The sequence below is a fragment of the Somniosus microcephalus genome, unplaced genomic scaffold (assembly GCF_052327205.1).
Source record: "Somniosus microcephalus isolate GS21.2 unplaced genomic scaffold, FLI_Smic_1.0 scaffold654, whole genome shotgun sequence".
In the NCBI taxonomy this organism is placed as follows: domain Eukaryota; kingdom Metazoa; phylum Chordata; class Chondrichthyes; order Squaliformes; family Somniosidae; genus Somniosus; species Somniosus microcephalus.
Window position 1 is genome coordinate 64946 of NW_028225841.1, and position 15878 is coordinate 80823.

General features: G+C 57.7%; 1 protein-coding gene across 1 annotated transcript in view; it reads right to left on the minus strand.

Annotated features, from left to right (window-relative positions):
• LOC147081222 (calmodulin-binding transcription activator 2-like) overlaps positions 1-15878 on the minus strand; it is a 67319-nt gene that overhangs the window by 8217 nt on the left and 43224 nt on the right. The window contains exons 7-8 of the mRNA XM_085980881.1: positions 3952-4023; positions 1120-1140 (exon numbers count right to left, since the gene is read on the minus strand). Of these exons, the coding sequence (XP_085837007.1) occupies positions 1120-1140; positions 3952-4023 (93 nt within the window). The remainder of the gene's footprint in view (positions 1-1119; positions 1141-3951; positions 4024-15878) is intronic.

The window sequence follows — 15878 nt, forward strand, 5'->3', positions numbered from 1 at the left end:
TTCTCAGACACTCGCAGCACCAGGGAGACGTCTGCACTGTCAGACACTCGCAGCACCAGGGAGACGTCTGCACTCTCGGACACTCGCGGCACCAGGGAGACGTCTGCACTGTCAGACACTTGCAGCTCCAGGGAGACGTCTACACTCTCAGACACTCGCAGCTCCAGGGAGACGTCTGCACTCTCAGACACTCGCGGCACCAGGGAGACGTCTGCACTGTCAGACACTCGCAGCACCAGGGAGACGTCTGCACTCTCGGACACTCGCGGCACCAGGGAGACGTCTGCACTGTCAGACACTTGCAGCTCCAGGGAGACGTCTACACTCTCAGACACTCGCAGCTCCAGGGAGACGTCTGCACTCTCAGACACTCGAGGCACCAGGGAGACGTCTGCACTGTCAGACACTTGCAGCTCCAGGGAGACGTCTGCACTCTCAGACACTCGCGGCACCAGGGAGACGTCTGTCTGTCTGGGGAATGGGCTTTATCTCGTGCACTGTGCTATTCAAACAAACACTAATCTTGACGTGATGAAACCTCAAAGATCAGGGATTGCTGACTTTCGACCCCAATTCCAACACAATTTTTAACAGAAATAAGCTCCCATCACCCACCGATTCTTGTCCAATCCTTTAAAAATGTAATTATATGTATTTTCAAACATATACTCGTTCCCACCCATTTTAACCTCTCCCTTTTTTAAAAAAACATTAAGTGTTTCACCGTGATGCTCCCTCTGCACCATCCGCTATGGAAGTGGGAGTATGTTAGTTAACAGAAGAGTTATCGAGGCTGTAAAGGGGTTGCCAGACTGACAGGGGCAGTAAATGTGACGAGGTCAAGGGTCGATGCGAGTCCCCACTCTGAGTGTGGGTCAGAGAGAACGGGAAGCAAATCAAATCTCCAGAATCTTAACACTGTTTAAGAGAATATTTTAAATACTTTCCAGAACTGAAGATGGAATTTGAGTGGACATTTTTACAAATAGGCTTACTGGAGAATCCGCAGTGACTCTAGCTGCTGGGGAATATTACGGGGAAGGGCCAGGACTGGCAATAGAGTTCAGTCAAACAGTTACATGAGCAAACAGAAAGTTGTTAACCTTGAACTTGTTTTACCTTCAGTGCTATCCATGTTAGCTAGTGAAATGAAGAGAGCAGTGTTAGTGTGATCAGTGCAGATCTGCTCCAGCACACAAAGCACATCGACCAGACCACAATGTACCTTCTCCCACACGCCCTGGTCTCCTTTCACAAGCCCTAGCAGGGCAATTATTCCCTCGACCTTTCGATTTGTAGCATTTTGGCTCTCTACGTTGTGTAGCAGTGTTCAATTGGAGGGCTGTGTGGGTGGAAATGGACACAGGTGGGTGGTCAGACAGAGCGTGACACTCAGACACGTGGGTAATCGGAAAGAGTGTCACCTCAAACATGTCCGTACTGAGGGAGTGCCGCATTGTTGGAGGGGCAGTACTGAGGGAGTGCCGCACTGTCGGAGGGGCAGTACTGAGGGAGCGCCGCACTGTCGGAGGGACGGTACTGAGGGAGCACTGCATTGTCAGGGGCAGTACTGAGGGAGCACTGCACTGTCGGAGGGGCAGTACTGAGGGAGCGCCGCACTGTCAGGGGCAGTACTGAGGGAGCGCCGCACTGTCGGAGGGGCAGTACTGCGGGAGCACTGCACTGTTGGAGGGTCAGTAGTGAGGGAGCGCTGCACTGTCGGAGAGGAAGTACTGAGAGAGCACTGCACTGTTGGAGGGGCAGTACTGAGGGACACCGCACTGTCGGAGGGGCAACAGAGAGTGCTGCACTGTCGGAGGGTCAGTACTGAGGGAGCGCCGCACTGTCGGAGGGGCAGTACTGAGGGAGCGCCGCACTGTCGGAGGGGCAGTACTGAGGGAGCGCTGCACTGTCGGAGAGGCAGTACTGAGGGAGTGCTGCACTGTTGTTGGGGCAGTACTGAGGGAGCGTCGCATAGTCGGAGGGGCAGTACTGAGGTAGTGCTGCATTGTCGGAGGGGCAGTACTGAGGGAGCGCTACACTGTCGGAGGGGCAGTAATGAGGGAGCGCCGCACATTCGGTGGGGCAGTACTGAGGGAGTGCCACACTGTCGGAGGGGCAGTAATGAGGGAGCGCTGCACTGTCAGAGGTGCAGTACTGAGGGAGCGCCGCACTGTCAGAGAAGCAGTACTGAGGGAGTGCCGCACTGTCGGAGGTGCAGTACCGAGGGAGCGCCGCACTGTCAGAGGTGCAGTACTGAGGGAGTGCCGCACTGTCGGAGGGGCAGTACCGAGGGAGCGCCGCACTGTCAGAGGTGCAGTACTGAGGGAGTGCCGCACTGTCGGAGGTGCAGTACTGAGGGAGTGCCGCACTGTTGGAGGGGCAGTACTGAGGGAGCACTGCACTGTCGGAGAGGCAGTACTGAGGGAGTGCCGCACTGTTGGAGGGGCAGTACTGAGGGAGTGCCGCACTGTCGGAGGTGCAGTACCGAGGGAGCGCCGCACTGTCGGAGAAGCAGTACTGAGGGAGTGCCGCACTGTCGGAGAAGCAGTACTGAGGGAGTGCCGCACTGTCGGAGGTGCAGTACCGAGGGAGCGCCGCACTGTCAGAGGGGCAGTACTGAGGGAGCGCCGCACTGTCGGAGGGGCAGTACCGAGGGAGCGCCGCACTGTTGGAGGGGCAGTACTGAGGGAGTGCCGCACTGTCGGAGGTGCAGTACCGAGGGAGCGCCGCACTGTCGGAGAAGCAGTACTGAGGGAGTGCCGCACTGTCGGAGAAGCAGTACTGAGGGAGTGCCGCACTGTCGGAGGTGCAGTACCGAGGGAGCGCCGCACTGTCAGAGGGGCAGTACTGAGGGAGCGCCGCACTGTTGGAGGGGCAGTACCGAGGGAGCGCCGCACTGTTGGAGGGGCAGTACTGAGGGAGTGCCGCACTGTCAGAGGTGCAGTACTGAGGGAGTGCCGCACTGTCGGAGGTGCAGTACCGAGGGAGCGTCGCACTGTCAGAGGTGCCGTCTTTCAGATGAGACGTTGAACCAAGGCCCCATCTGGCCTCTAAGATGGCCGTAAAAGATTCCTTGGCACTGAAACCGATTATGTGACCATTATCACGTTGCTGTTTGTGGGAGCTTGCTGTGCGTAAATTTGCTGCTGATTTGGGACAGCCCGCGGATTTGAGAGGTGCGATATAAATGCAAGATGGACGTGAAAACGAGCTTGGTCCCGTTGGATTCTCACTTAATGCTGAGCTCCAGCGGCAGGGGGAAGCACAACTGGTCTTAACACCTCTGGTCACCTCTCTCTGCGGTGAACAGTCTGACAGATCTCGTGGCTCGGAGACTGGAGACATCAGACAGAACTGGGAAACATACCTTGTGGTCCCAAAGCAGCGGCATTAACGCCAAGCAAACATACAGGCTAAGCACCAACCGTGAACCGGGCAGGAACAGACTTTGCACAGCAGGGCACAGCTGCAACTGGCGGCCTTTGAAGAATATGCAGCACCTTCTACAGAGCATTTAATAAACTGCGAAAACAAGGAAAGTAGATTCGCATTTTCGGGACAAGGAGGAGGAGAATGGCCCTCCCTCAGACCGGGCTGTTTATCGACACACACGGGGCAGATTGCAGCGCCTCAGCGCTGGGTCCTCCCTTGGGTCAGTTTTGGGATCGATGAACAAGGCAAACAGGTAAAAGACTCAAACCTGTCGCTGCTCGTGTTGGTGGCAGTTTCTGACTTGCTATTGATAGTTACTGGGGCTGTCGGCCCTCGAGGGTCCTTTCACAATCCACAGGGACACCCGGAAGGTTGGTACAAGGGGAGGGGGGACTGAGCGATTGTCTGTCAGATGACCACAGGCTGACCATTGCTGCAGATCTCCATCGCCCTGGCCTGATCCTGACACACGGCAGCACACGCACTAGATCGCACACGGTCACACCCACACTCTACCTGCTTGTACTTCCTGTAGCAACGTTGGATGACGGCGGCAGCGATCTCCTGTTGCTCCTTCAGTCTCCGGCCCTGCTCAACAAAAACAGGCCACTGGTTAAAACTAAACCGCAAAAATCAGGCTCCAAAAAATCCTGAGCATCCATCCCTCCGACTAACAACAAAACTAGAATACTGCGCGTGCTGGAAATCTGAAATTAAAAAATACAACAAGAGGGAATGCTGGAGACACTCAGCAGGTCAGGCAGCATCTGTGGAGAGAGGAACAGAGTTAGCGTTTCAGGTCAGTGACCTGTCGTCAGATCTGGAAGGTACCAGACAACAGACCAGACGCACACTGTACCCAGTCTGGGCTGGAGAGGAACCCAGGCCGCCGATGTTTCTAGGCTGCAGTCTCGCTGACAGAAGCAGTGCTGTTGCCGCTCTGGCCGACGCTCGGTGTGTGACGTGCATCTGGTGACAGATCTTGTGGCACATGGATCAGAGTTTTAAAATACTGCTGGGATCCCAGTGTGTCTATAGGGCGCGGGGTCGCTGGGGTCAGGGCGCGGGGTCGCTGGGGTCAGGGGTCGCTGGGGTCGGGGCGCGGGGTCGCGTCGCTGGGGTCAGGGCGCGGGGTCGCTGGGGTCAGGGCGCGGGGTCGCTGGGGTCGGGGCGCGGGGTCGGGTCGCTGGGTCGCTGGGGTCAGGGCGCGGGGTCGCTGGGGTCAGGGCGCGGGGGTCAGGGCGCGGGGTCGCTAGGGTCGGGGCGCGGGGTCGCGTCGCTGGGGTCAGGGCGCGGGGTCGCTGGGGTCAGGGCGCGGGGTCGCTAGGGTCAGGGCGCGGGGTCGCTGGGGTCAGGGCGCGGGGTCGCTGGGGTCAGGGCGCGGGGTCGCTGGGGTCAGGGGTCGCTGGGGTCGGGGCGCGGGGTCGGGGCGCGGGGTCGCGTCGCTGGGGTCAGGGCGCGGGTTCGCTGGGGTCGGGGCGCGGGGTCGCTGGGGTCGGGTCGCTGGGGTCAGGGCGCGGGGTCGCGGGGGTCAGGGCGCGGGGTCGCTAGGGTCGGGGCGCGGGGTCGCGTCGCTGGGGTCAGGGCGCGGGGTCGCTGGGGTCAGGGCGCGGGGTCGCTAGGGTCAGGGCGCGGGGTCGCTAGGGTCAGGGCGCGGGGTCGCTGGGGTCAGGGCGCGGGGTTGCTGGGGTCAGGGCGCGGGGTCGCTGGGGTCAGGGGTCGCTGGGGTCGGGGCGCGGGGTCGCGTCGCTGGGGTCAGGGCGCGGGGTCGCTGAGGTCAGGGCGCGGGGTCGCTGGGGTCGGGGCGCGGGGTCGCTGGGGTCGGGTCGCTGGGTCGCTGGGGTCAGGGCGCGGGGTCGCTGGGGTCAGGGCGCGGGGGTCAGGGCGCGGGGTCGCTAGGGTCGGGGCGCGGGGTCGCGTCGCTGGGGTCAGGGCGCGGGGTCGCTGGGGTCAGGGCGCGGGGTCGCTGGGGTCAGGGCGCGGGGTCGCTGGAGTCAGGGCGCGGGGTCGCTGGGGTCGGGTCGCTGGGGTCAGGGCGCGGGGTCGCTGGAGTCAGGGCGCGGGGTCGCTGGAGTCAGGGCGCGGGGTCGCTGGGGTCGGGTCGCTGGGGTCAGGGCGCGGGGTCGCTGGGGTCAGGGCGCGGGGTCGCTGGGGTCAGGGCGCGGGGTCGCTGGGGTCAGGGCGCAGGATCGCTGGGGTCAGGGCGGGGGTCGCTGGGGTCAGCACGCGGTCGCTGCGGTCAGGGCGGGGTCGCTGGGGTCAGGGCGGGGGTCGCTGGGGTCAGGGCGGGGGTCACTGGGGTCAGGGCGCCGTTGCTGAATGCTCGCTGTCTCTGTAACCTGCCTGCTATGCTTGGAAGGCGTTTTATTAGTTTGTCGCTGAACTGCCAGTCACAGAACGCGAGGGAAGGGGAAGGAGAAAAGGAGATTTCACACTCGCCGCGCAGCCTGTGAGAATCTGTGGAACACGGCCTGATCCACCCCAGGTGAGGTCATCCAGGATCACCTTAAACTCTCAGCTCCAGGAGGGTGCACAGAGTGAGCAACGCTCAAAATACTGGAACATTAATATAACGTTAAACATATATTTCAGACCAAAATATATCAGGAGGCATTCTGCAACTTAAAATGCCGCAATAATTAAATACCTCGAGTCACAGAAACTCACTCCTGTAATCCATGGACACAGAGAATAAAGTGAGTGTGAACAGGGGAGTACGATCAGTGACTGAGGGAGAGTGAGCGTGAACAGGGGAGCAGGATCGGTGACTGAGGGAGAGTGAGTTGAACAGGGGAGTAGGATCGGTGACTGAGGGAGAGTGAGTGTGAACAGGGGAGTAGGATCGGTGACTGAGGGATAGTGAGTGTGAACAGGGGAGTAGGATCGGTGACTGAGGGAGAGTGAGTGTGAACAGGGGAGTAGGATCAGTGACTGAGGGAGAGTGAGTGTGAACAGGGGAGTAGGATCGGTGACTGAGGGAGGGTGAGTGTGAACAGGGGAGTAGGATCAGTGACTGGGGGAGAGTGAGTGTGAACAGGGGAGTAGGATCAGTGACTGAGGGAGTGAGTGTGAACAGGGGAGTAGGATCGGTGACTGAGGGAGAGTGAGTGTGAACAGGGGAGTAGGATCAGTGACTGAGGGAGTGAGTGTGAACAGGGGAGTAGGATCGGTGACTGGGGGAGAGTGAGTGTGAACAGGGGAGTGGGATCGGTGACTGAGGGAGTGTGAGTGTGAACAGGGGAGTAGGATCAGTGACTGAGAGAGTGAGTGTTAACAGGGGAGTAGGAAAAGTGACTGAGCGAGACTGAGTGTGAACAGGGGAGTAGGATCGGTGACTGAGGGAGTGAGTGTGAACAGGGGAGTAGGATCGGTGACTGAGGGAGAGTGAGTGTGAACAGGGGAGTAGGATCGGTGACTGAGGGAGAGTGAGTGTGAACAGGGGAGTAGGATCGGTGACTGAGGGAGAGTGAGTGTGAACAGGGGAGTAGGATCGGTGACTGAGGGAGAGTGAGTGTGAACAGGGGAGTAGGATTGGTGACTGAGGGAGAGCGAGTGGGAACAGGGGAGTAGGATCGGTGACTGAGGGAGAGTGAGTGTGAACAGGGGAGTAGGATCGGTGACTGAGGGAGAGTGAGTGTGAACAGGGGAGTAGGATCGGTGACTGAGGGAGAGTGAGTGTGAACAGGGGAGCAGGATCGGTGACTTAGGGAGAGTGAGTGTGAACAGGGGAGTAGGATCAGTGACTGAGGGAGAGTGAGTGTGAACAGGGGAGTAGGATCAGTGACTGAGGGAGAGTGAGTGTGAACAGGGGAGTAGGATCGGTGACTGGGGGAGAGTGAGTGTGAACAGGGGAGTAGGATCGGTGACTTAGGGAGAGTGAGTTGAACAGGGGAGTAGGATCGGTGACTGAGGGAGAGTGAGTGTGAACAGGGGAGTAGGATCAGTGACTGAGGGAGAGTGAGTGTGAACAGGGGAGTAGGATCGGTGACTGGGGGAGAGTGAGTGTGAACAGGGGAGTGGGATCGGTGACTGAGGGAGTGTGAATGTGAACAGGGGAGTAGGATCGGTGACTGAGGGAGAGTGAGTGTGAACAGGGGAGTAGGATCGGTGACTGAGGGAGAGAGAGTGTGAACAGGGGAGTAGGATCAGTGACTCGGAGAGTGAATGTGAACAAGGGAGTAGGATCGGTGACTGAGGGAGTGAGTGTGAACAGGGTGCAGGATCGGTGACTGAGGGAGTGTGAGTGTGAACAGGGGAGCGTGAGTGTGAACAAGGGGAGCAGGATCGGTGACTTAGGGAGGGTGAGTGTGAACAGGGGAGTAGGATCGGTGACTGAGGGAGGGTGAGTGTGAACAGGGGAGTAGGATCGGTGACTGAGGGAGAGTGAGTGTGAACAGGGGAGTAGGATCGGTGACTGAGGGAGGGTGAGTGTGAACAGGGGAGTAGGATCGGTGACTGAGGGAGGGTGAGTGTGAACAGGGGAGTGGGATCGGTGACTGAGGGAGGGTGAGTGTGAACAGGGTAGCAGGATTGGTGACTGAGTGAGTGAGTGTGAACAGGGTAGCAGGATTGGTGACTGAGGGAGTGAGTGTGAACAGGGTAGCAGGATTGGTGACTGAGGGAGAGTGAGTGTGAACAGGGGAGTAGGATCGGTGACTGAGTGAGTGAGCGTGAACAGGGGAGTAGGATCGGTGACTGAGGGAGTGAGTGTGAACAGGGGAGTAGGATCAGTGACTGAGGGAGAGAGTGAGTGTGAACAGGGGAGTAGGATCGGTGACTGAGGGAGTGAGTGTGAACAGGGGAGTAGGATCGGTGACTGAGGGAGAGTGAGTGTGAACAGGAGAGCAGGATCGATGACTGAGGGAGTGAGCGTGAACAGGGGAATTGGATCGGTGACTGAGGGAGAGTGAGTGAACAGGGGAGTAGGATCGGTGACTGAGGGAGAGTGAGTGTGAACAGGGGAGTAGGATCGGTGACTGAGGGAGGGTGAGTGTGAACAGGGGAGTAGGATCGGTGACTGAGGGAAGGTGAGTGTGAACAGGGGAGTAGGATCAGTGACTGAGGGAGAGTGAGTGTGAACAGGGGAGCAGGATCGGTGACTGAGGGAGAGTGAGTGTGAACAGGGGAGTAGGATCGGTGAGTGAGGGAGAGTGAGTGTGAACAGGGGAGTAGGATCGGTGACTGAGGGAGTGAGTGTGAACAGGGGAGTAGGATCGGTGACTGAGGGAGAGTGATTGTGAACAGGGGAGTAGGATCGGTGAGTGATTGTGAACAGGGGAGTAGGATCGGTGAGTGAGGGAGAGTGAGTGTGAACAGGAGAGCAGGATCGGTGACTGAGGGAGAGTGAGTGTGAACAGGGGAGTAGGATCGGTGACTGAGGGAGAGTGATTGTGAACAGGGGAGTAGGATCGGTGACTGAGGGAGGGTGAGTGTGAACAGGGGAGTAGGATCGGTGAGTGAGGGAGTGAGTGTGAACAGGGGAGTAGGATCGGTGACTGAGGGAGGGTGAGTATGAACAGGGGAGTAGGATCGGTGACTGAGGGAGAGTGAGTGTGAACAGGGGAGTAGGATCGGTGACTGAGGGAGAGTGAGTGTGAACAGGGGAGTAGGATCAGTGACTGAGGGAGAGTGAGTGTGAACAGGGGAGTAGGATCGGTGACTGAGGGAGGGTGAGTGTGAACAGGGGAGTAGGATCAGTGACTGAGGGAGAGTGAGTGTGAACAGGGGAGTAGGATCAGTGACTGGGGGAGAGTGAGTGTGAACAGGGGAGTAGGATCAGTGACTGAGGGAGTGAGTGTGAACAGGGGAGTAGGATCGGTGACTGAGGGAGAGTGAGTGTGAACAGGGGAGTAGGATCAGTGACTGAGGGAGTGAGTGTCAACAGGGGAGTAGGATCGGTGACTGGGGGAGAGTGAGTGTGAACAGGGGAGTAGGATCAGTGACTGAGGGAGTGAGTGTGAACAGGGGAGCGGGATCGGTGACTGGGGGAGAGTGAGTGTGAACAGGGGAGTGGGATCGGTGACTGAGGGAGTGTGAGTGTGAACAGGGGAGTAGGATCAGTGACTGAGGGAGAGTGAGTGTGAACAGGGGAGTAGGAAAAGTGACTGAGGGAGAGTGAGTGTGAACAGGGGAGTAGGATCGGTGACTGAGGGAGAGTGAGTGTGAACAGGGGAGCAGGATCAGTGACTGAGGGAGAGTGAGTGTGAACAGGGGAGTAGGAAAAGTGACTGAGCGAGACTGAGTGTGAACAGGGGAGTAGGATCGGTGACTGAGGGAGTGAGTGTGAACAGGGGAGTAGGATCGGTGACTGAGGGAGAGTGAGTGTGAACAGGGGAGTAGGATCGGTGACTGAGGGAGAGTGAGTGTGAACAGGGGAGTAGGATCGGTGACTGAGGGAGAGTGAGTGTGAACAGGGGAGTAGGATCGGTGACTGAGGGAGAGTGAGTGTGAACAGGGGAGTAGGATTGGTGACTGAGGGAGAGCGAGTGGGAACAGGGGAGTAGGATCGGTGACTGAGGGAGAGTGAGTGTGAACAGGGGAGTAGGATCGGTGACTGAGGGAGAGTGAGTGTGAACAGGGGAGTAGGATCGGTGACTGAGGGAGAGTGAGTGTGAACAGGGGAGCAGGATCGGTGACTTAGGGAGAGTGAGTTGAACAGGGGAGTAGGATCGGTGACTGAGGGAGAGTGAGTGTGAACAGGGGAGTAGGATCAGTGACTGAGGGAGAGTGAGTGTGAACAGGGGAGTAGGATCAGTGAATGAGGGAGTGAGTGTGAACAGGGGAGTAGGATCGGTGACTGGGGGAGAGTGAGTGTGAACAGGGGAGTGGGATCGGTGACTGAGGGAGTGTGAATGTGAACAGGGGAGTAGGATCGGTGACTGAGGGAGAGTGAGTGTGAACAGGGGAGTAGGATCGGTGACTGAGGGAGAGAGAGTGTGAACAGGGGAGTAGGATCAGTGACTCGGAGAGTGAATGTGAACAAGGGAGCAGGATCGGTGACTGAGGGAGTGAGTGTGAACAGGGGAGCAGGATCGGTGACTGAGGGAGTGTGAGTGTGAACAGGGGAGCGTGAGTGTGAACAGGGGAGCAGGATCGGTGACTTAGGGAGGGTGAGTGTGAACAGGGGAGTAGGATCAGTGACTGAGGGAGAGTGAGTGTGAACAGGGGAGTAGGATCGGTGACTGAGGGAGGATTAGTGTGAACAGGGGAGTAGGATCGGTGACTGAGGGAGGGTGAGTGTGAACAGGGGAGTGGGATCGGTGACTGAGGGAGGGTGAGTGTGAACAGGGGAGCAGGATTGGTGACTGAGAGAGTGAGTGTGAACAGGGTAGCAGGATTGGTGACTGAGGGAGTGAGTGTGAACAGGGTAGCAGGATTGGTGACTGAGGGAGTGAGTGTGAACAGGGTAGCAGGATTGGTGACTGAGGGAGAGTGAGTGTGAACAGGGGAGTAGGATCGGTGACTGAGTGAGTGAGCGTGAACAGGGGAGTAGGATCGGTGACTGAGGGAGTGAGTGTGAACAGGGGAGTAGGATCAGTGACTGAGGGAGAGAGTGAGTGTGAACAGGGGAGTAGGATCGGTGACTGAGGGAGTGAGTGTGAACAGGGGAGTAGGATCGGTGACTGAGGGAGGGTGAGTGTGAACAGGGGAGTGGGATCGGTGACTGAGGGAGTGTGAATGTGAACAGGGGAGTAGGATCGGTGACTGAGGGAGAGTGAGTGTGAACAGGGGAGTAGGATCGGTGACTGAGGGAGAGAGAGTGTGAACAGGGGAGTAGGATCAGTGACTCGGAGAGTGAATGTGAACAAGGGAGCAGGATCGGTGACTGAGGGAGTGAGTGTGAACAGGGGAGCAGGATCGGTGACTGAGGGAGTGTGAGTGTGAACAGGGGAGCGTGAGTGTGAACAGGGGAGCAGGATCGGTGACTTAGGGAGGGAGAGTGTGAACAGGGGAGTAGGATCAGTGACTGAGGGAGAGTGAGTGTGAACAGGGGAGTAGGATCGGTGACTGAGGGAGGGTGAGTGTGAACAGGGGAGTAGGATCGGTGACTGAGGGAGGGTGAGTGTGAACAGGGGAGTGGGATCGGTGACTGAGGGAGGGTGAGTGTGAACAGGGGAGCAGGATTGGTGACTGAGAGAGTGAGTGTGAACAGGGTAGCAGGATTGGTGACTGAGGGAGTGAGTGTGAACAGGGTAGCAGGATTGGTGACTGAGGGAGTGAGTGTGAACAGGGTAGCAGGATTGGTGACTGAGGGAGAGTGAGTGTGAACAGGGGAGTAGGATCGGTGACTGAGTGAGTGAGCGTGAACAGGGGAGTAGGATCGGTGACTGAGGGAGTGAGTGTGAACAGGGGAGTAGGATCAGTGACTGAGGGAGAGTGAGTGTGAACAGGGGAGCAGGATCGGTGACTGAGGGAGAGTGAGTGTGAACAGGGGAGCAGGATCGGTGACTGAGGGAGAGTGAGTGTGAACAGGGGAGTAGGATCGGTGAGTGAGGGAGAGTGAGTGTGAACAGGGGAGTAGGATCGGTGACTGAGGGAGTGAGTGTGAACAGGGGAGTAGGATCGGTGACTGAGGGAGAGTGATTGTGAACAGGGGAGTAGGATCGGTGAGTGATTGTGAACAGGGGAGTAGGATCGGTGAGTGAGGGAGAGTGAGTGTGAACAGGAGAGCAGGATCGGTGACTGAGGGAGAGTGAGTGTGAACAGGGGAGTAGGATCGGTGACTGAGGGAGAGTGATTGTGAACAGGGGAGTAGGATCGGTGACTGAGGGAGGGTGAGTGTGAACAGGGGAGTAGGATCGGTGAGTGAGGGAGTGAGTGTGAACAGGGGAGTAGGATCGGTGACTGAGGGAGGGTGAGTATGAACAGGGGAGTAGGATCGGTGACTGAGGGAGAGTGAGTGTGAACAGGGGAGTAGGATCGGTGACTGAGGGAGAGTGAGTGTGAACAGGGGAGTGGGATCAGTGACTGAGGGAGAGTGAGTGTGAACAGGGGAGTAGGATCGGTGACTGAGGGAGGAGAGTGAGTGTGAACAGGGGAGTAGGATCAGTGACTGAGGGAGAGTGAGTGTGAACAGGGGAGTAGGATCGGTGACTGAGGGATAGTGAGTGTGAACAGGGGAGTAGGATCAGTGACTGAGGGAGAGTGAGTGTGAACAGGGGAGCAGGATCGGTGACTGAGGGAGAGTGAGTGTGAACAGGGGAGTAGGATCGGTGAGTGAGGGAGAGTGAGTGTGAACAGGGGAGTAGGATCGGTGAGTGAGGGAGAGTGAGTGTGAACAGGGGAGTAGGATCGGTGAGTGAGGGTGAGTGAGTGTGAACAGGGGAGTAGGATCGGTGACTGAGGGAGAGTGAGTGTGAACAGGGGAGTAGGATCGGTGACTGAGGGAGAGTGAGTGTGAACAGGGGAGTAAGATCGGTGACTGAGGGAGAGTGAGTGTGAACAGGGGAGTAGGATCGGTGACTGAGGGAGAGTGAGTGTGAACAGGGGAGTAGGATCAGTGACTGAGGGAGAGTGAGTGTGAACAGGGGAGTAGGATCGGTGACTGAGGGAGAGTGAGTGTGAACAGGGGAGTAGGATCACTGACTGAGGGAGTGAGTGTGAACAGGGGAGGAGGATCGGCGACTGAGGGAGAGTGAGTGTGAACAGGGGAGTAGGATCGGCGACTGAGGGAGAGTGAGTGTGAACAGGGGAGTAGGATCGGCGACTGAGGGAGAGTGAGTGTGAACAGGGGAGCAGGATCGGTGATTGAGGGAGAGTGAGTGTGAACAGGGGAGCAGGATTGGTGACTGAGAGAGTGAGTGTGAACAGGGGAGCAGGATCAGTGACTGAGGGAGAGTGAGCGTGAACAGGGGAGCGGGATCGGTGACTGAGGGAGAGTGAGTGTGAACAGGGGAGTAGGATCGGTGACTGAGGGAGTGAGCGTGAACAGGGGAGCAGGATCGGTGACTGAGGGAGAGTGAGTGTGAACAGGGGAGTAGGATCGGTGACTGAGGGAGTGAGTGTGAACTGGGGAGTAGGATCGGTGACTGAGGGAGAGTGAATGTGAACAGGGGAGTAGGATCAGTGACTGAGGGAGAGTGAGTGTGAACAGGGGAGTTGGATCGGTTACTGAGGGAGTGAGTGTGAACAGGGGAGTAAGATCGGTGACTGAGGGAGAGTGAGTGTGAACAGGGGAGTAGGATCGGTGACTGAGGGAGAGTGAGTGTGAAGAGGGGAGCAGGATCGGTGACTGAGGGCGAGTGAGTGTGAGCAGGGGAGTAGGATCGGTGACTGAGGGAGAGTGAGTGTGAACAGGGGAGTAGGATCGGTGACTGAGGGAGAGTGAGTGTGAACAGGGGAGTAGGGTCGGTGACTGAGGGAGAGTGAGTGTGAACAGGGGAGTAAGATCGGTGACTGAGGGAGAGTGAGTGTGAACAGGGGAGTGGGATCAGTGACTGAGGGAGAGTGAGTGTGAACAGGGGAGTAGGATCGGTGACTGAGGGAGAGTGAGTGTGAACAGGGGAGTAGGATCAGTGACTGAGGGAGTGAGTGTGAACAGGGGAGTAGGATCGGTGACTGAGGGAGGGTGAGTGTGAACAGGGGAGTAGGATCGGTGACTGAGGGAGGAGAGTGAGTGTGAACAGGGGAGTAGGATCGGTGACTGAGGGTGAGTGAGTGTGAACAGGGGAGTAGGATCAGTGACTGAGGGAGGGTGAGTGTGAACAGGGGAGTAGGATCGGTGACTGAGGGAGAGTGAGTGTGAACAGGGGAGTAGGGTCGGTGACTGAGGGAGGGTGAGTGTGAACAGGGGAGTAGGATCGGTGACTGAGGGTGAGTGAGTGTGAACAGGGGAGTAGGATCAGTGACTGAGGGAGAGTGAGTGTGAACAGGGGAGTAGGATCGGTGACTGAGGGAGTGAGTGTGAACAGGGGAGTAGGATCGGAGACTGAGGGAGTGAGTGTGAACAGGGGAGCAGCATCAGTGACTGAGGGAGTGAGTGTGAACAGGGGAGTAGGATCAGTGACTGAGGGAGTGAGTGTGAACAGCAGAGTAGGATCGGTGACTGAGGGTGAGTGAGTGTGAACAGGGGAGTAGGATCAGTGACTGAGGGAGTGAGTGTGAACAGGGGAGTAGGATCGGTGACTGAGGGAGAGTGAGTGTGAACAGGGGAGTAGGATCGGTGACTGAGGGAGAGTGAGTGTGAACAGGGGAGTAGGATCGGCGACTGAGGGAGAGTGAGTGTGAACAGGGGAGTAGGATCGGTGACTGAGGGAGAGTGAGTGTGAACAGGGGAGTAGGATCGGCGACTGAGGGAGAGTGAGTGTGAACAGGGGAGTAGGATCGGTGACTGAGGGAGAGTGAGTGTGAACAGGGGAGTAGGATCGGTGACTGAGGGAGGGTGAGTGTGAACAGGGGAGTAGGATCGGTGACTGAGGGAGTGAGTGTGAACAGGGGAGTAGGATCGGTGACTGAGGGAGTGAGTGTGAAGAGGGGAGTACAATCGGAGACTGAGGGAGAGTGAGTGTGAACAGGGGAGTAGGATCGGCGACTGAGGGAGAGTGAGTGTGAACAGGGGAGTAGGATCGGCGACTGAGGGAGAGTGAGTGTGAACAGGGGAGTAGGATCAGTGACTGAGGGAGAGTGAGTGTGAACAGGAGAGCAGGATCGGTGACTGAGGGAGTGAGCGTGAACAGGGGAATTGGATCGGTGACTGAGGGAGAGTGAGTGTGAACAGGGGAGTAGGATCGGTGACTGAGGGAGAGTGAGTGTGAACAGGGGAGTAGGATCGGGGACTGAGGGAGGGTGAGTGTGAACAGGGGAGTAGGATCGGTGACTGAGGGAGAGTGAGTGTGAACAGGGGAGCAGGATCGGTGACTGAGGGAGAGTGAGTGTGAACAGGGGAGTAGGATCGGTGACTGAGGGAGAGTGAGTGTCAACAGGGGAGCAGGATCGGTGACTGAGGGAGAGTGAGTGTGAACAGGGGAGTAGGATCGGTGACTGAGGGAGAGTGAGTGTGAACAGGGGAGTAGGATCGGTGACTGAGGGAGAGAGTGTGTGAACAGGGGAGTAGGATCGGTGACTGAGGGAGAGCGAGTGTGCACAGGGGAGTAGGATCGGTGACTCAGGGAGAGTGAATGTGAACAGGGGAGCAGGATCGGTGACTGAGGGAGTGAGTGTGAACAGCGGAGCAGGATCGGTGACTGAGGGAGAGTGAGTGTGAACAGGGGAGCAGGATCGGTGACTGAGGGAGTGTGAGGGTGACTGAGGGCGAGTGAGTGTGAACAGGGGAGCAGGATCGGTGACTTAGGGAGGGTGAGTGTGAACAGGGGAGTAGGATCAGTGACTGAAGGAGAGTGAGTGTGAACAGGGGAGTAGGATCGGTGACTGAGGGAGAGTGAGTGTGAACAGGGGAGTACGATCGGTGACTGAGGGAGAGTGAGTGTGAACAGGGGAGTAGGATC